The sequence below is a fragment of the Ornithorhynchus anatinus genome, chromosome 17 (assembly GCF_004115215.2).
Source record: "Ornithorhynchus anatinus isolate Pmale09 chromosome 17, mOrnAna1.pri.v4, whole genome shotgun sequence".
NCBI classification, from domain to species: domain Eukaryota; kingdom Metazoa; phylum Chordata; class Mammalia; order Monotremata; family Ornithorhynchidae; genus Ornithorhynchus; species Ornithorhynchus anatinus.
Window position 1 is genome coordinate 15,859,366 of NC_041744.1, and position 20,353 is coordinate 15,879,718.

The 20,353-nt window shown below is 45.8% G+C and overlaps 1 protein-coding gene across 1 annotated transcript; it reads right to left on the minus strand.

Annotated features, from left to right (window-relative positions):
• Positions 1-745: 745 nt before the first annotated feature.
• Positions 746-19,540, minus strand: LOC103166261 (killer cell lectin-like receptor subfamily B member 1B allele B). The gene is made up of 6 exons (XM_029081726.2): positions 19,333-19,540; positions 12,376-12,495; positions 11,508-11,615; positions 8,149-8,309; positions 2,666-2,778; positions 746-1,435 (listed from the first exon to the last, which is right to left on the minus strand). The coding sequence occupies exons 1-6, from the start codon at positions 19,418-19,420 to the stop codon at positions 1,162-1,164; spliced, it is 864 nt and encodes a 287-aa protein (XP_028937559.1). The 5' UTR covers positions 19,421-19,540; the 3' UTR covers positions 746-1,161.
• Positions 19,541-20,353: the final 813 nt, after the last annotated feature.

Genomic DNA, 20,353 nt, shown 5'->3' on the forward strand with positions numbered 1-20,353 from the left:
AAAAAATGAATAGTAAAACTAGTGATAGTTCAAATGATGAAAAAGAAAATATGAAGTCCCACTGACTCAGTGAGGGATAAACCAATCAGAAAGAGGATTCCGGAGGAAGAGCCACGGGATTGGGGTGGCTGCTGGATAGTACCTTCCTGAAGCAGCATAATCCAGGCCCCAAGAAGCAGTGTCTGACCATCTGGAACCCTGAAGAATCCTCTAGCTGTTTGGGCCCTTATAGAGAAGCAGTGTGGTTCATTGGAAAGAGCACGGGCTTAGGAGTCAGAGGTCATGGGTTCTAATGCCAGCTCCACCGCATGTCAGCCGTGTGACTTTGGGGAAGTCACTTGACTTCTCGGTGCCTCAGTCACCTCATCCGTAAAATGGGGATTAAGACTGTGAGCCCCGCGTGGGACAATCTGATTATCCTGTCACTACCCCAGCGCTTAGAATAGTGCTCGGCACATAGCAAGCTCTTAACAAATATCAACATTATCATTATTATTATTATCTGAAAGTAAATGTGGTGTGGTAGTGACAGCACACAGTGACAGAGTTTGGGGTTCTGGTGGCAGAGTCATGAAGATCGCCCTTATCCTGCAAAGGGAAAAAATAAAGTGTTTCTCAATGCTGGATTTGCCTGGACATTGCTACTGGACTTAGGACTCCTCCTGTATGACAGCAGAACTGGGGAAACCCCAAACTGTCACACAAGAACTTGCTAAACACCACAAATACACACACATACACATGCTGTTGGAGAAGTCCTGGGAGGCTGGAATGTATATATTTTTCATGGCATTTGCTAAGTGCTCATCCAACACTGTACTAAACTCTAGGGTAAGTACAACGTATTCCGGTTGGACATAGTCCTTGTTCCCACAAGGGACTCACAGTCTGCATCCCCATTTTACAGAATAGGTAACCGAGACCCAGAGAACTCAAGAGATTTTCCCAAGGTTACACAGAAGACAAGTGGTGGAGGTGGGATTAGGGACCCCATGCTCTCTCCACTAGGCCATGCTGCTTCTTTCTTGCTGTTGATTGAGATCTCTCCTGCCGTCTCCTTAGTCACCACCCAGCTCATACAGAATGAAAAGGTCAAATCCAAAGGACATTCCCCACCCCTTTCCCAGAGTCCCAGGGCATGCTGAGGTTCAGGGGTCCACATTACTGCTGGCAGAGCCAGAAATTTGCATTGTCACAACTGTCAAGACCAATTTTACCCCGTGAGAGCACAGGACACTGGTTCTTTTTATCTGAGGGTTTGTGCTTTTCATGATATTTATTTGCCTCCTTCTTCTTCCTTTCATTTTTGGGATTTTCCTGGGCACGTTTGTTTCCCTTGAGCTTCTTGTTCTGTTGATCTCTGTGGGGGTCCATTTCACATTGTTTATTTTCCTGCCCCTCATTCTTTTCATTTGTCGGGTTGTTATCCTTGAACCTGTACACAGAAGCAGACATGCTCTATCAGCATTTACAGTGACCTTAAAACAGCATGGGCTACAGCCATTCATTCATTCATTCCATTTATTCAATCGTATTTACTGAGCGCTTACTGTGTGCAGAGGACTGTACTAAACACTTGGAATGTACAATGTGGCAACATACAGAGACAATCCCTGCCCAACATAGGGCTCACAGTCTAAAAGGGGAGACAGACAGCAGAACAAAACAAGCCATGAAAATAACAAATGAAAAAAGTGAAATCAGGCGGCAAGTACAAACCCAGTTCAGCGTAAGGAGCCATCTCTGCTTTAGTCTCCCTTTGGGTTGGTTTCCCTGGAGTGAGTGACTGTAGGAACGTGTGAGGATTTGGTCCTGGCAGATCCTTTTCTAGAGTTAGCCCAGAATTCCAGGGAGCAGGAGAAGGTGGGAGGAAGGGGGAGTGGAACTGAAGGGGGAGGGACATGATTTTGCCAGTCTCCTAGCAAGAGGGAATCCTGGTCCTCCCCACCACACTTTAACCCTACATGCCATTCTCCTTTTTTCTCCTCTAATCCTGTGGATGTGAGTGAGAAGAGGGGAGCGGTACATCTTATTCGTCCTGGAATTAGACCAAAATGTTCCTCCAGGAACCTCCTCCTCATCTACTGCTTAATAACTTCCTCAAATACCACAGTGACCAAACCTTTGAGCTGACAATAATTATTATTACAGTGCTCTAGGTGTCCAGAGTGCCCAGGAAGGCTTTCGGTCCCTCTGAGTGCAGAGAGTCAGGATGGGAAGAGCCGCAGACAGCTGTGCTACTGCTCCGGCGAAGGTCCGGTTAGGCCGAGCAAATCACAGGAGACAGGGTTGAGCGTTAGGTGGGACTAAGGAGGTAGAAGTGGTCTCTTCTGGAGAGCTGAGGTTGAGGAAATGAGTTTTGGGATTGGAGACCCCAAGGGGATGGTTTGGCTAGCTGGCTGGGCCGACCAAAGGAGATGGTGCTGGGCCCACCAAAGGAGATGGTGCTGTGCCTTTAGGCTACGACTGTGGGAGGAAATGTGACAGGGACACTAATCCTATCCCTGATGATGTCTGGAGGGAGGCAGAATCCCAGGGTCCTCCTTGGGTGAACCAGGCCCCGATGGGCAGGGAAGGATGGAGGGAAACCACCACCTGGAGCCCGTGGTAACTGAAAGTCATTCCTGACTCCGCAATCAGAGGTCAAACTCCACGAAATACTCACAGACTCCAGTTGAGGACAGAGTCGTTTGACCAGGTCCAGTTGCCTTCAGCGTTTTGAATAGGCAGCCTGATCCAATATTTGCATGACTGTGGTATCTTTGACCAGATGAAGCCCTGGAGAGGAGACAGCAGAGGGTGAGTGGAACCCTGATACCTTGGCATTTTCTCCCTCTGCACAAAAGGGGTCCCTGAATCTGCTGCCCCCACCTCTACGGGAACATCTCTGGACCCAAGAGAGAATGACCAACTCCTCCATCCCACATCCCAATTCACCCCAACACTCCAGCTCCACCCATCAAAGCACAGCAGATTTACACCTCAATTGTCAGTGGGGAAATGGCAGCCTCACAGGTTGTGGAGGATCCTAGAGTGAATTGCAATAATTAGGAAATGGGGGCACAAGAAAACAGATTCTTTCATTCATTCATTCATTCAATCATATTTATTGAGCCCTTACTTTTTGCAGAGCACTGTGCTAAGCGCTTGTAAAATATAATTTGGCAAGAAATAGAGACAATCCCTACCCAACAATGGGCTCAGAGTCTAGAAGGGGAGAGACAGACCACAAAACAAAATAAAATAAGTAGACAGGGAACAGCATCTCTAAGTGGAGGGATGGCGCCAAGCCGGGAACCTGAGCTGGAGCTCACATATCATGGTCTGAAATTCTCTCTAGAAAATTCTGGATGTTCCACATCCAAGGGTAAACAAACAATCAGGGGCTAGTGAGAGAATTGGTTTTTCTGGGTTCTCTCCTCAGGAAACTATTTCTTCCCTGAGGCACAGACTCACCCAGCATCAGCTTGAAGCAGTCAGGCAGTGATGAATTTCTAATACAGATTCCCAACATGGATGAGCTCTAGTCCTGAACTGTTACAGAGAGCACAGGAGAAGTACAGTTGGCCCCAAACTCCCAGACACTTGACTCTCATCTCTCCATCCACCCAAATTAGGGAAGCTGGAACAAACCTGTGGACATCCCTGTATTTTCCATGTGTGTGTGTTTGTGTGTGTGTGTGTGTTAGAATAGGTATGAGTAAGAACATATAAGTGCTTGCTGTGAGCAGAGCCTATAGTTAGGGCTCAGAGGGAACACACAGGTGGGAATCATTAATACTGATGCGACTGGTAATACTAACAGTAATAATGATTATGGTAGTAGTTAAGTGCTTACTAAGTGCTAAGCACTGTTCTAAGCTCTGGGGACAATACAAGTTGATCAGGTTGGACACAATCCCCGTCCAACCTGAGGCTCACATTCAGGTAGGAAGGTGAACAGGAATTGGTTTCCACTTTGCATAAGAGGAAAGTGAGGCACAGAGAAATTAAGTGACTTGTCCAAGGTCAGACAACGGACAAGTGTCAGAGCCAGGATTAGAACCCAGGTCCTCTGACTCCCGAGTCCTCCATCTCCCAGGGCCCATGCTCCTTCTACTAAATCAGGCTGTTTCCTCCAGGCAAAGCCCCTTTTCCTGTTGACAAAACTATCCTTTTAGTTTAACGGGGACATTACTAATAGGTGATCACAGCTTCAACCTGCCCCGACTCGCCTCATCCTTGTGGGTCTCCACCCTCCAGTATCAGGGTGAGGATCAGTGCCAATCTCCTTTTACACTCCCGTGGAGAACTCATTCACTACATGCCTTCAATGACCATCTCTGTGCAGATGATTCTCAAACCAGCATCTCCAGCCCCGACTTCTCTCATTCTCAGCTCAGACTCATATTTCCTCCTGCCTTCAGAACCTCTCTACTTGGATGTCCCGCTGACTCCTCAAACTTGTGTCTAAAAAGTTGTGTCAAACAAAACTCCTTATCTTCCCTCCCAAACCCTTTCATCCCCATGACTTTCCCATCAGTGTAGATAGCACCACCATCCACTCTGTCTCACAAGCCTGAAACTGTGATGTTATACTCTACTCCTCTCTCTCATTCACCCCATGTATTCAATCTGTCAGCCTTCTCTCTGACCTCCCTTCCTCCTCTCTCGCCCCGCTCCAGTCTATTCTTGACTCCGCTGCCCGGCTCATCTTCCTGCAGAAACGATCTGGGCATGTCACTCCCCTTCTTAAACAACTCCAGTGGTTGCCTATCAACCTCCGCTCCAAACAAAAACTCCTCACTCTAGGCTTCGAGACTCTCCATCACCTTGCCCCTTTCTACCTCTCCTCCCTTCTCTCTTTCTACCACCCACCCCGCACGCTCCGCTCCTCTGCCACCCACCTCCTCACCGTCCCTCGGTCTCGCCTATCCCGCCGTCGACCCCTGGGTCACGTCCTCCCACGGTCCCGGAACGCCCTCCCTCCTCACCTCCGCCAAACTGATTCTCTTTCCCTCTTCAAAACCCTACTTAAAACTCACCTCCTCCAAGAGGCCTTCCCAGACTGAGCTCCTCTTCCCCCTCTACTCCCTCTGCCATCCCCCCTTTACCTCTCCGCAGCTTAACCCTCATTTTCTCCTTTTCCCTCTGCTCCTCCACCTCTCCCTTCCCATCCCCACAGCACTGTACTCGTCCGCTCAACTGTATATATTTTCGTTACCCTATTTATTTTGTTAATGAATTGTACATCGCCTTGATTCTATTTAGTTGCCATTGTTTTTACGAGATGTTCTTCCCCTTGACTCTATTTATTGCCATTGTTCTTGTCTGTCCGTCTCCCCCGATTAGACTGTAAGCCCGTCAAACGGCAGGGACTGTCTCTATCTGTTGCCGACTTGTTCATCCCAAGCGCTTAGTACAGTGCTCTGCACATAGTAAGCGCTCAATAAATACTATTGAATGAATGAATGAATCTGTCACCTAATCCTGTTGGTTCAAACTTCGCAACATCCCTAAAATCTGCCCGCTGCTCTCCATTCAGACTGCTCCCCCATTAATCCAAGTCCTTAACCTATCCCACCTTGACTACTACCTCAGCATCCTGGCTGACCTCCCTGCTCCTGTCCTCTCCCCACTCCAGTCCATACTTCATTCTGCTGCCTGGATTATTTTTCTACCAAATCATTCAGTCCATGTTTTCCCATTCCTCAAGAACCTCGAGCGGTTGCCCACCTACCTCTGCGTCAAACAGAAACTCCTTATCATAGACACAGTTCACTCGATCACCTTTCCCCTTCCTTCCTTACCTCATTGCTTTCCTACTGCAACCCAACCCACACACTTCACAAGGTGCAAACTGTACCTTTATCTCATCTCTCTCAATCACATTTATTGAGCACTTACTGTGTGCAGAGCACTGTACTAAGCACTTGGGAGAATACCATACAACGATATAACAGACATACTCCCTGCCCCCAGTGAGCACTGAATCCTCATCCATGTTCTTCTCCTCGACTGAAACTCCCCCCCTCTTGAAATCTGACAAGACTACCACTCTCCCCAGCTTCAAGGCTTCATTTAAAGCACATCTCCTCCCAAAGACCTTCCTCAACTAAATCCCCATTTCCTCTTCTTCCACTTCCTATTGTGGCACCTTCACACTGGATCTCACCCATTATTCACCCCTCCCTCAGCCCCATAGCATTTAAATATATATGTGTAATTTATTTATTTTTATTGTGTCAATCTCCCCTGCTAGACTGAAAAATTACTGTGGGCAGGGAATGTGTCTACAAACTCTATTATATTGTATTCTCCCAAGTGTTTATTACAGTCCTCTGCACAGAGTAAGTGCTCAGTAAAATTGATGGATCGATTGCTCAGTGATCTCTCTAACTTAACTATTCTCTTTTCCTACTATGCTCCATCTCACTCTCTCCATTCTTCTCAAGTTAGCTTACTCTTTGTGCGCCACATTGTCTATTCTCCCGCCTGTGATGCCTTGCTGACAGGTTTCCTCTTGCTTGGAGCTCCCTCCCTCTTGAAACCCATCAGTCCTCAGCTCTCTCTACCTTCAAAGACTTTCTGAAAGCACACCTCCCCCAGGAGGCTTCCCTCAATTCATTTTCCTTATCCCCTAATCATCTTATCTTCTCAACTATCATCTCAGCACTTTTTTTACCACCTCACAATTTATGCATTCACACCCGTCCATAGTACTTTTTCACATATCCGTTTAAATATTCTACACTTTGACCACTTCTTTTAATTTGTAAAATTTTTTTGTGTGTGTTGAGTCTCCAATTAGATAATAATCTCCTAGAAGGGCAGCATCTTTATTCATTCATTCATTCATTCATTCATTCATTCATATTTAATGAGTACTTACTGTGTGCAGAGCACTGTACTAAGTGCTTGGAAACTACAATTCGGCAAAAAATTGAGACAATCCCTACTCAGTAGACTCACAGCCTAAGAGAGGGGAGACAGACAACAAAACGAAACAAAGCTAGTGGATAGGCATCCACTTGAGAATCAGCCTGGCCTAATGGAAAGAACATGTTCCTAGGAATTAAGGGGCCTGGGTTCCAATCCAAGCTGGGCAACTTGCCTGCAGTGGGACCTTGAGCAAGATGCTTAACTTCTCTGTGCCTCAATTTCCTCATCTGGAAAATGGAGATTAATTGCCTGTCCTCCCTCATCTTCATCATCAGTGGTATTTATTGAATGTTTACTAAGTGCAAAGCACTGTTCTAAGTGCTGGGGAGAGTACAGTCTGACAGAATTGGCAGATATGTTCCCTTTCCATGATGAGCTTATGTCCACAATGTCCATGTCCCCGAGTCATGGCCTGTGTCCTACCTAATTATCACGTGTATGCCTCAGCACTTAATATAGTGCGTGGCACATATTATGTGCTTAAATACTATTATAAAAACAGTTATTATCGTTATTTTTATTGCCGTGGTGTGGCTACTTCTCCTCTTTGTATTCGACAGCATGTCTCTTTAGTGCTTTGAATTACTGCCAGAGATTCATCACTCTTCGTGACAGCCTCAGTGATTGGCTATCAAGTGCTCTCCTGAAAGACATCTCAACCTCTGGGTAATATATGATGATGATGATGGTGTTTAAGCACTTACTATGTGCCAAGCACTGTTCTAAGCGCTGGGGTAGATACAGGGTAGTCCCCTGTGGGGCTCACAATTTTAATCCCCATTCTACAGATGAAGTAACTGAGAGGTTAAGTGACTTGCCCAAAGTCATACAGCTGACAAGTGGCAGAGCAGGGATTAGAACCCATGTCCTCTGATTCCCAAGCCTATGTCGCATAGTGTAAATGAATAGAATTATAGATATATACATGTCATTAATAAAATAAATAGAATAACAAATATGTACATATATACACAAGTGAGGTTGGGCGGGGAGGGAGGTAGAGCAGAGGGAGGGAGTCAGGGCGATGAGGAGGGAAGGAGGAGCAGAGTGAAAGGGGGGCTCAGTCTGGGAAGGCCTCCTGGAAGAGGTGCTCCTTCTTTGGCTCTATGTATTCTCCTGATCTCTTAGCACAGAGAAGGCGTCAAAAAGAGCAATTGTTCACTGTCCGGAAAAAAAGTAGGTGCTCAAAAAAGCTATTGATTGGTCGATTGAAATTTCAATCCTCACCAGTTCACACATATCCCGAATCACAGTCAGATTTGACTTCCTTGCCTCACAGTCGGCGTCACTGTCATTCCAGGTTCTGATTCTACTCCCGTTGGAAAACCAATAGCATTTCCCTTGGTGCAGCTGCCAGTCTTCTGGGCATGTTCGTAGAGTGGGTACCACTGGGAAGAGAAAGAAGATGAGCAGTTCTCAGGTCTCTAAAACCAGAACCATCCCGGCTCTGCCACATGTCTGCTGTGTGAACTTGGGGACAAGTCACTTCACTTCTCTGGGCCTCAGTTACCTCATCTGTAAAATGGGGATTAAGAGTGGGAACCCCATGAAGGACAGGGACTGGGTCCAACCTGACTAATTTGAATCTACCACAGCACTTAGAACAGTGTTTGGCACATAGTAAGCACTTAACAAGTACCATAATTATTATCAGTATTATTATTATCTTCTCTGGATCCTGGGGCAAATGTCACAGTTACTGAGGCACAGAGAAGTGAAGTGACTTGTCCAAAGTCACATGGCAGACAAGTATCTGAGCCTGGATTAGAACCCAGGTCCTCGGACTCCCAAGCCATTGCTCTTTCGACAAGGCAATACTGCTTCCCGCATAATAGCATAGTGTATAGTAAAGTATAATATAATTGTAGTAAGAAGTAGTAGTAAGAAGAAAGTAAGAAGTAGTAAGAAGCAGCATGACCTAATGGTTAGAGCACAGGCTTGGGAATCAGAAGGTCATGGGTTCTAATTTCAGCTCTGTCACTTGTCAGCCGTGTGACCTTGGGCCAGTCATTTCATTTTTCTGGGTCTCTGTTACCTCATCTGTAAAATGGGGATTGAGACTGGGAGCTCCATGTCGGATAGGAACTGTGTCCAACGCAATTTGCTTGTATCCACCCCAGCGCTCAGTACAGTGCCTGGCGCATAGAAAGTGCTTAATAAATGCCATTATTACTACTAGTAGTAATAGGAGAGTAGTATGAGTAGTAATTGAAGAATAGTATCATAGTACCATGCTAACTAGTAGTAGTTGCTGCAAAGCAGCATGGTTTAGTGGCAAGAGCCCGGGCTTGGGAGTCAGAGGTCATGGGTTCAAATCCCAACTCCGCCACTCGTCTGCTGTGTGACCTTAGGCAAATCACTTCACTTCTCTGAGCCTCAGTGAACTCATCTGGAAAATGGGGATCGAGACTTGAGCCCCACATGGGACAACCTAATTACCCTGTACTTACCCAGCGCTTAGAACAATGCCTGGCACATAGTAAGCGCTTAACAAATACCATCATTATTAATAGGAGTTGCAATATAGTAATAGATGTAGTAGTATAGTGGGAGGAGGAGCATTTATTGAGCATCCAGTTGGTGTATGGCACTGTACAGAATGACGAACGACCAGTTCCCTGCCCACAAGGAACTTCCACCCCTAATTAGGGAAATTACCCTCTGAGTCACTGTGAGGAGCTGTCAGAGTGCAGATCTGTGACCAGCAGGGAGTTCCAGGCTCTGCAGCAAAGCATGTGGAGTCATAGAAAACTTGCAGGGCCGGAAAGCAGAGAAAAAATGGCGCTCCCTATGCTCCTTCCCCAGTGATGTTGAAACCCTGGGTAATTGATGGACCTTCTCTGTACCTTCTCTAGTTCTAGAATTTCCCCTGTGAGTTGTGGAGGTCAAAACTGTACAAATTGCTCCAGGATGGGACTAGCAGGGCTTTATACTGTGGACAAACTCTGCTTTGGGGTTCTAGACTGTGAGCCCATTGTTGGGAAGTGATTGTCTCTATCTGTTGCCGAATTGTACTTTCCAAGCGCTTAGTTTAGTGCTCTGCACACAGTAAGCGCTCAATAAATACGAGGGAATGAATTTGCCAACCTCTTCTGGATGGAAGTCCATTTGGATAGCCTTTTGGCTGCATATTAACAATAACCATCATAATACTAATATTTGTTTAGCCCTTACTATGTACAGGCACTGTACTAAGCACTGAGGTGGATTCAAGCAAATCAAGTCAGACACAGTCCCCGTCCCACGTGGGTCTCACAGTCTCAATCCCCATTTTACAGATGAGGTAACTGAGGCACAGAGAAGTGAATTGACTTGTCCAAGGTCACAGAGCAGACAAATGGCGGAGCCAGAATTAGAACCCTTAGCTTTCTGACTTCCAGGCCAGTTCTCTATCCACTATGCAATGCTGCTCCAAGGGGCTGTTGTGGGGAAATGTTTTTCCTCTTCCAAGAGGGGGAAATAGTTCCCTTGTCTGTTCTGATATTTTTGTTTCTACCCCAACTCTTGGGAACTTGGCATCTAGTACATGGTTAATAAATAACATCATTATAAATAGAGACAAAAAAGAGGGTCAGTGATTAACCAAGGTCACTTACCTAGTCCTGGGTGGACCAGGAGTCGGAAACCAGGTGTCCGATTTCCCTTGCAGGGTATTTCAATCAATGGTATTTATTGAATGCCTACTGTGTGCAGAGTACTGTACTGAACATTTGGGAGAATTTGCATTTAGTGAGGGGACTGGGAAGGGGGATTATGTGAACTAACTAGAGGGTTTGAGGATAAATCATTTAATTGGTTAGTCAAGTTTTTTCTGCAGGCCAATAGCAATTAGACTGTCAAACCCTGTGAGATTACATCATGACCCCTTTATGTGTGTGAGATATATCCAATCAATCAGTTGATTGTATTTATTGAGCACTAAGCACTTTGGAGAGAACAATATAACAATATATGACACAATCCAGGCACAAACACAGAGAGGGGACTCAGGCACCCTCCTATCCCCACCCCACATCTGTGCACTGAGGTCCCCTTCCCCCCATCAGTCCACACACCTGGACCCAGACCCTACCAGAAAAGCAAGAAGGCGACTCTCTAAGGAGATATGATATGATCAATGCCACTGCTTAATTGATTGATTCATTCCCCTCCCACAACGACCTTACAGTCCAGAGGGTGAGACAGACATAAATATAAATTAATAAATTATGGATATGTACATAAGTGCTGTGGGGCTGGGGTGGGGGGATAAATAAAGGGAGCATCTCAACTCCCTATTTCAAACATTCCTTTAAAATAGAGAGACCTTGAATGATCAAGTGGCCCATCCTCCTGTTTCCAAGCCAAAAGACCCCTAAACCATCCAATCAATCAATCTATGGTATTTGTGGAGAGCTTATTGCATGCAGAGCACTGTACTAAAAGCTTGGGAGTGTACAATGCAGTGGAGTTGGTAGGCATGTTTCCTGACCACAGTGAGCTTATATCCAAGCCAGTTACTCCTTCACATAATTATCGAAGTTATTGAGGGAAGGGGAATTTCTAATCCTCAGTGACCCTTCTGGTGTGAGACGGATCTAAGTCACCTGTTGAGGGAGTGCTTCCAACTGTACTCGTTCCAGCACAAATGGCGCTTCTGTTTGGATTTCCTGCTCCAGGTTTCGAACACGCCATTGAATCAATCTGTTTAAAAACTAGCAAAGGAAGAGAGAGATATGGCATAGATCAATCCCAAACCTGAAACTGAAGGGACCTTGAATGGAGAAATCGATTAAATTGAATAAGTCAACAGGAAAGATGAGAAGAAAACCAACGTCATGATTTCTCACAATGGTAGAAGCTCCTAAGGACTGGTGGGGAAGAGGAAATTGAACTCATAGAATTTTTCCTTGAGACAAAGAATAGTACTGGTGGTGAAGGGGAGAAGACGTGTTCTCTGAGCCTCCTGTGATGGCTTTGTAAGTGTTAAGTGTTAAACTCTGAGCTGCAGAGTACAGAGCTTCTGTCAGATGGTCTTTTCCAGTCGGGCTCTGGTCCCTTGTCCAGGGCTCACTGTTGGTGTGTTGGGGAGAGCGGTGCTGTGATCTTCCAGCAGGAGTTTCATCTCCAGACAACAAGCCCACCCCAGGGATGGCAGAGCTGCAGAAAGCCGGGCTGTTGGATCTGGAGTGACTCCAGAGCCACCGGTTATGAGGTTTGCAGCTGGGGCTCTCAGTGAAGCCCCTAGGAAGCTGCTGGGTCAATCCAGCCCCGAGCGGGAACAAACCCGAGCCGCCCTTCCTGTGGTTGCTGATTCAATTACAACAACTCAATGCCGCCCAGAGGACTGTCGGGACAACCTTCCCCCACCCAACTGCGGACCTCAGACCACGCTCTGCCTGTCCTTTGGTCAGCAAACCTACTCTGGGGAGCTCTCCCCTCTGCCCGAGAGACAGCACAAATTCTTGCACTTACCCAGGACACTCAGTGCTATCATTACCATCAAGAGGATAACTATCACAGTGTAAGCCACTTTCAGAAGAGTCCTGTGACACTTTGAGGATGGGTGTGAATCTGTAACAGGAGACGTTGCATCTGGAACACAGTCAGATAAGGCACATAAGGTGAATGTGTAGAAGGACTGTGTAAATAGACATATTCGTGCCACTCATTTTCCCTACCTTTCAGTAATTCACCCTCCCCGTCACTAATTCCCTCTCCCTTTCAGCCATTCTCCTGCCGTCACCCATTTCTCCTCCATCAGCCATTCTCCCATCCTGTCACCCATTTCTCATCTCTGTCATCCATGCTCTATCAAACCCAAATAGGGTTTGTTCTCTATCTCTGTAATCCATTCTCACCCACTGTTACCCTACCCGTTAGTAATAATAATGATAATAATGATAATGTTGGTATTTGGTATAATGGTATTTGTTAACCTCTCGCCCATGTCCTGCCTCTGGCCTGGAGTGCCCTCCCTCCTCATATCCAACAATCACTTCCAAAGCTATTAAAGACACATTTCCTTCAAGAAGCCTTCCCTGACTAAGTCTTCATTTCCTCTTCTCCCATCTTTTTACGTTGCTCTTGCACCTGGCTTTGCCCCTTCCTTAGTCCCAAGGCATTTATGCTCATATCCATGATTTATTCATTTAGATTAATGTCTGTCTGCCCCTCTAGACTTTAAGCTAGTGTGGGCAGGGAAAGTGCCTACCAACTCTATTACGTTGTTTTCTCTCGACTGCTTAGTACAGTGCTCTGCACACAGCAATAGTTCAATAAATATGATTGATTGGCTGATCCCTCCCTTGTGTCAAAAGACAAAGTGTGGTCAGAGGAGACGTTTCTAATTCCTCCTTCTCAACATTTCCCCTTTCTGCACAGGAAACAGGAAGCAGATTGGGGCTGACGCTGTCGATTGCTCCTTCCTCTTCTGCTACCTCTTCCCAAAGCCTTCAAAACCACTCCAGCCCTCATCCCCTCCCCACTTCACTGGGGTCATTGTCTTCACTGTTCCAATCTCTATCAACATCAGAGGGTTTTGCCTTTGAGAGGTAAGAGAGAAAATTATGCTCAGATACCAAGTACTGGCTTAGCTTCCTTCCCCTTCAGCACCATGCAGGCTGATGGCATGATCACAGCTAGAGATTGTAGATACAATTCCACAGGGGTGGTTTATTGGGCATCCATTTGTATCACCTGGATTCCCAGGAGGACTGTGAAAATAGACATATTCATGCCACTTATTTTCCCTACCCGTCAGTAATTCACCCTCACCGTCACTCATTCCCCCTCCTTGTCAGCCACTCTCCTTCATTACACATTTCCTCTCCCTTTCAGCCATTTTCCTGCGGTCACCCATTTCTCCTCCCTGTCAGCCATTCTCCTACTCTCTCACCCATTTCCCATCTCTTTCATCCATTCTCTATCTCTGTAATCCGTTCTCACTAGCAGGAGCATGGTCCATGCAACCCTGGATTCTGCTTCTGTCAAGGGCACCAGAATGCTTAGAGCATCCAAGTGATGGTTTGCTTCCTGGACAGTCATCCTGGCAATTAAGGTTGGACCAACTCACTGCCCAAACATTCCACTCTAACATTTATGGAAGAACCACCTGAGAGCACAAACTTTGCCCTCTAACATTTAGGGATATGCCATCTAACTGCCTCAAACTGTCCTCTCTAACATTTAGGGATGGGCCATCTGAAGACCCCAGACTTTTCCCTCTAAAATTTAGGGATGGACCATCTGGATGCCCCAGTTTCCCCCCTCTACATTCCGGTCTGTCAACCCAGTGTGGACCGTACTGAGAAGATGGGTGGATTGAGACTGGTGTAGATTGGAATTAGTGAGTACAGCTCAAAAATAGAAACGGGGTGTGACGGCTCTAAGAGCCTGTATCAAATACTGTTGGAGAGTCACATCTTCAAAAGAAACTGTTTATGGCAAGCCCGAGCTCAGTCAGAGAAACCGGTCACAAACTGGAAGCAAAATACAAATTCTCTCATAAGGAAAAGTTGTAAAACCCTTGGATCAGCAAATGCAATTGTTCTCAATCAATGATATTCATGGAGTGCTTAGTGTAAGCTCACTAATTCTGTTGTATCGTGCTCTCCCAAGTACTTAGTACAGTGCTCTGCACATAGTAAGCACTTAATAAATACCATTAACTGATTGACTGATCGTGTGCAGAGCACTGTACTAAACGCTTGGGGGAGTACAATGCAACAGTTGGTAGCCACTTTCCGTGACTACAATGAGCTTACTATGTGTTTACACACTAGAGAATAGCAAAAGTTCACACGAGAACTAGGAATTTCTTCCTCCCTGCCTGAGCACTTGGGTAATCATTCCCCACTTCCCCCTCATAGCTCTTATGTACACATATATACTTTCTGTTGTTTTCTGTGACCTGTAATCTATTTTTGTGTCTGTCTCTTCCGGCATTAAAAGCTTGCTGAAGGTAGGCATTAGGTCTACTAATTTTATTTACTTTCCCAAGCACTTAATATAGTGCTCCACACTCAGCATGCACTCCACCATTGCCAGTGATTGATTGAGACTAAACCTTTTCCAGTGAAACATCAGCTAGGGAAGGGGGGCAGTTTCTAAGGTAATCATTCAATAAATATTATTCATTGAGCACTTACTGAGTACCGAATACTGTACTAAGCACTTGGGAAAAAATACAATAGAGTTGATAGACCGGATCCCTGCCCACAAGGAGCTCAGAATCTAGAGAATGAGATAGACATTTAAATTACAGACAGGGGAAATAGCACAATAGAAGAATATGTGCATAATAGCTGGGGGACTTGGGTTAATATCAAAGTTCTTAAGTAGTACACAAATTCAGTCGTATTTATTGAGCGCTCACTGTGTGCAACCAAGTGCATAAGTGATGTAGAGGGGACGGCAGACGGAAAGTGGGGTTTAGTCAGAGAAGGCCTCTTGAGGAGATGTGATTTTAGGGGGATTTTGAAGGTTGAGGGAGTAGTGGACTGTCGGATACAAAACGGGGAGGGAGTGTCAGGCTGGAGGATGTGGGCAAGTGGTGGGTGCCAGGTAGACTAGATCGGGGTACAGAGAGTAGGTTGGTGCTAGAACAGACAAGTGCGTGGGTTGAATTGTAGTAGATCAGCAAGATAAGGAAGGAGGGGGAAAGCTGACTGTCTGCCTTAAAGCCAATGGCAAGGAATTTCTCTTTCATCCCAAGTACACTGGAGATTTTTGAGGAGTGAGGAGGTACAGACTGAATGGCTTTTCAGATAAATGATGTGAGCAGCAGAGTGAAGTAAGGCCTGGAGAAGGAAGAGACAGGAGCTAGGGAAGGCAGCGAGGAAGCTGATGCAATAGGCAAGGTGGAAAATGATAAGTGCTTGGATTAGCATGATAACAGTTTGGATGGAGAGGAAAGGGAGGATTCTAGTGATATTGTGAATATAGAACCATCAGGATTTCGTGACAGGTTGAATATGTGGGTTAAATGAGAGAGATGAGTTGAGGATAATACCAAGGTTGTAGGCTTGTGAGGCAGGGAGGATGGTGGTGTAAATCAGTCCAGGGTTGGAGGGAGGAGTCCTGGGACTTTGTGATTCCTCAGTTGCTTGGCACCCTCTTCCTAGAACAGCAAGAAGGCTCTGGGAAACAGTGGGGTCCTCTGAAGTAGAGATTGAATGCTTGCTCCTGGGATTCTTGTAGGGGGAATTAGCTGTTGATTTCCATCAAGCTCAATGAGCAGGAAGGAGACACAGGAATGGGATAAGACTGGCTCATAAACGCTACTGGCAAGATTTAGTCCTGTGAGCAGAAGACTGGGCTTGGGGAAGTTACAGGAGTGTCCTTCAGGCCAAAGAGGGATGGTCAGTTTCAAACACCTAAAGAAGGGCCATGACTTTTCTCTGTGACCCTGGAGCAAACAGATTTAGTATGCAGGGAGTCTAACAGAATAATTGCTTTGATGTCCATTAGGATACTGTAGGGTCCACTGAAGTTACTAAGTACAGAGGAACCCTTTTCTTGGTTCTCATCTCATTCCTATGCGATCCCAGACTACTGGTTCATTCAATAGTATTTATTGAGTGCTTCCTATACGCAGAGCACTGTACTAAGCGATTGAAATGTACAATTCGGCAACAGATGGAGACAATCCCTGCCTAATGACGGGCTCACTTGTTCTAGGATGGATACCTACTCCTCTCGAATCCACTGATATCACGGGCTCCCTTACTACTTTTGGCGACAAATTCCATTTGCTCATTTACTTCCTATGTGACTCAGTGTTTCCTGAGACACAGAAGGGAAGTAACTTGCCCAAAGCACCAGCAAAAGCTCAAAGATGCAGTATGGCTTCTATTTTATTCATTCTAGACTTTCTGTATCCCTCCCTGCCTAGCTGTCTCAGCCGGCCCAGGTCATTGAACATCACCAGGGACAGAGCGCTGCCCGAAGACACTGAGAGCTTTCTCTACTGAGTGGCCTCAGCCAACCCTGCCCATCAAACATCACTTGGGACAGAGAGATGCCTACAGATACAGAGATCTCTCTCTGCCAAGCTGCCTCAGCCAGCCCAGACTATCGAACACTGCCTACCATCCACCCACTAGGACATGTAGATTTCGCTCCAGAACTACTGCAGCCAAGAAGCGGACATTTCTTCATCATTCCTCTCCCTGAAGCCCGGCCTGAATACACAGTGGAGAACTCAGATCAGGAGTGGCTGTCTGACAATCTGCTCTTTCCTCTGCCCAGAAACATTAGTTCTTCATCCTTACTGGCTCCCATGTCCATTGCTCTCACCAGTAGTTCCAGATGTTTAGCTCCCTCCTTAAACCCTCCTCCTCCATCTCTTCCCCCTAATGACCTGGCCATTACTTCTTTGAGAAAATTGAAAACTTCAGGTGTGATCTCCCTAAAATCTCCCCTGCTCCTCTCCATTTCCTCCCTCCTCCTATCCCCTCTTCAGTGCTTCCATCTTTCCCAGCAGAATCTCAAGAGAAGATCTCCTACCTTTGACCCTATTCATCTGAACCTTATTAAAGTGCTTTCCCCCCTCTCTTCTTCCCTCCCTGACTGCCATCTTCAACTGTTCACTTTTTGTGGCTTTTTTTCCCCGCTGCTTTCAAACATGCTCATGTCTCCCCTAACCCAAAAAACGCTCCCTTGACCCCATGGCTCCCTTCAGTTAACACCCCATCTTCTCCCTACAATTTTCCTCCAAACTCCTTGAATGAGTTGTCTACAACCACTGCCTCCACTTCCTCTCCTCCAATTCCCTCCTTGACTCCATCCAATCTGGTTTCTGCCCCTTTCACTCCAAAGAAACTGCCCTTTCAAAATGTTCCCAGTGATCTCTTTCTTGACAGTTGTCATCTAATCCTTTTGACCTCTCAGCTGCCTTCAAAACTGTCATTCCCCTTCTTCTGGAAATATTATTCAACCTTGGTTTCATTGTCACTATCTTCTCCTGGTTTGCCACATATCTCTCTGGCCACTCCTCCCATCCATTAACTATGGCTTCAACTACTACCTGTACGCTGATGCTTCCCTAATTTACATCTCTAGTCATAGCTGGACTGTTTCCTTTTCAGCAGTCTTGCATTTCCTCTTACCTTCAGGACATCTCTACTTCTATGTCCCACTGATAATTCAGACTTAACATAGTCAAAAATAACTCATCATCTTCCCACCCAAACCCTGTCCTCTGAACTTTCCCATCACTATAGATAGCACTGCCATCCTTCCTGTCTTTTAAGCTCATAACCTTGGAGTTATGCTGTAGTCATCTCTTTTAATCAATCCAGATATTCAACTTGTCATCAAATCTAGTCAGTTCAACCTTCAAAACATTGCTCTAATTCACCCTTTCCTTTTCATCCAAACTATCACCACATTAATCCAAGCGCTTATCCTATCCCACCTTGATTACTGCATCAGCTTCCTTGTTGACCTCCCTTCCTCTTCTCTCTCCCCACTCCAGTCCATATTTCACTCTGCTTCCTGGATCATTTTTCTACAAAGCCATTCAGTCCATGTTTCCCCACTTATGAAGAACTTCTGGTGGTTGCTCATCCATCTCTGCATCAAAACAGAAATTCCTTACCATGTGCTTTAAAGCACTTAATTACTTTACTACCTTATCTTTCCCTCCCTGATTTTCTATTCCATCCCATCCCATCCATATCTCCCCTCTAATACTATACTGCTCACTGTACCTTGATCTTGTTTATCTTGCTGCGACCTCTCACCCAAGTTCTGTCTCTGGCCTGGAATGCTTTTCCTCTTCACATTCGACTGATGATCACTCTCTCTAACTTCATACCTTATTAAAAGCACGATTCCTCCAAGTGGCCTTCCCCAACTAGGCCTCCTTTTCTTCTTCTCCCACTCCCTTCTGTGTGGCTCTTGCACTTGGATTTGCACACTTTACTGACCCACAGCTCAGGCCAACAGCACTTTCATACCTATCCATAAATTATTTATTTACTCTAGATTGTAAAGTCATTTTGGCCAGGGAACATGTCTACCAGCTCTGTTGTACTGTATTCTCCCTAGCACTTAATAGAGTGGTCTGTCCACAGGAAGTGCTCAGTAATCGATTGATTAATTGATTGATTATGTTGATCAGGCACCAGCTTATCTGCAGTCCTGTGACTGGCCATCTTTTAAATGCCAGAGTATGTCTTACTGATTTTTTAAAACTGAAATATTTCCTGACAAAGATCTCAGCTCCCAATCCATCCCAATAACCTTACGCTTTTCAATGGAAAATCCACCCCCTCCACGCACAAATATAAACATACCCTCCCCACCCCCACTCCCACACCAGCTCCTCAATCTTCAGGTTAAAAAGAATGGCAACATTCCTAGAGAGTTTCACGTACCCCAATCCTAGAACAAAAGGAGACATAAAGCAGGGTGAAGCCAACTCACCCTGGGATGGCGATGGGGCTGAAGGCCTGGAAGGGGAAACATTTTTTCCGGCAAGTTTGATATCGGCATAGACTATGTCTTCAGACATGGCTCAGGGCAGGAGGGAGAATGGAGAGAGAGGTCCTGAGCTGAAACCGTCTCTGTGGTTCTGAGGACCAACCCCAAGCTCAGCTTGAGTGAGGAAATGTTGTAATTGTGATGCTGATAGGCGGTGGACTTCCTCCATTACTTCTTGGAAAAGGGAACAGTCAGTAGACTCTAGACTGTAAACTCAGTGCAGGAAATATGTCTTCCAGGTCTGTTGTATTGGATTTTCCCAAGCACTTAGTACTGCGCTCTGCATGCAGTAAGTGCTCAATGAATAAAAATAAATAAATAAAGCGGCTCCCTTCAATTAACCAGAGCCATGGCGCAATATATTTCTGAGAGACCCTGCTCCTCTGGAGCACAGATAGGAAACTGAAGCTGTGACCTGCATTGGGATTGGGGCTCTGGGTTCATTTGACATGAATGAAAGCTGTTCCCAGGTAGATTTCAGCAAGAGCTCCAAGGAGAATCGCTAAACCTCAGGAAATCTAAGAGGACTTGAAGTTAACACAGCTCACCAGAAAGTCTGAAGACAAGCTGTCGAGAGTGAGATTTCATCTAATGTGTGTGAGCCTGCAAGAGGCAATGTCTTACACACTGAGTCCGTGAAAACACAGCCAAGCACCTGTTCCTATCTCTTGCCATCATGGTGAACGCTTCATTCTTAAGCAGAGCTGCTCCCTTTAGATTGAAAGCTTTTGGAGGGTCCGTGACTGTGACTTTTGCTTTGATTTTATAGTTCCAAATAACTAGGAATGGGCTCTCCAGATCCCAAGGGTGCTGATACCTCACTGTCTCTTCCTCAACAGGAGAGTAGCTTAAATTGCTCAAGGCCCATAAAACTTTACTACTAATAATAATGGTGGTATTTGTTAAACACTTACTAAGTGCCAAGCACTGTACTCAGTGTTGGGGGTAGATACAAAGTAATCCC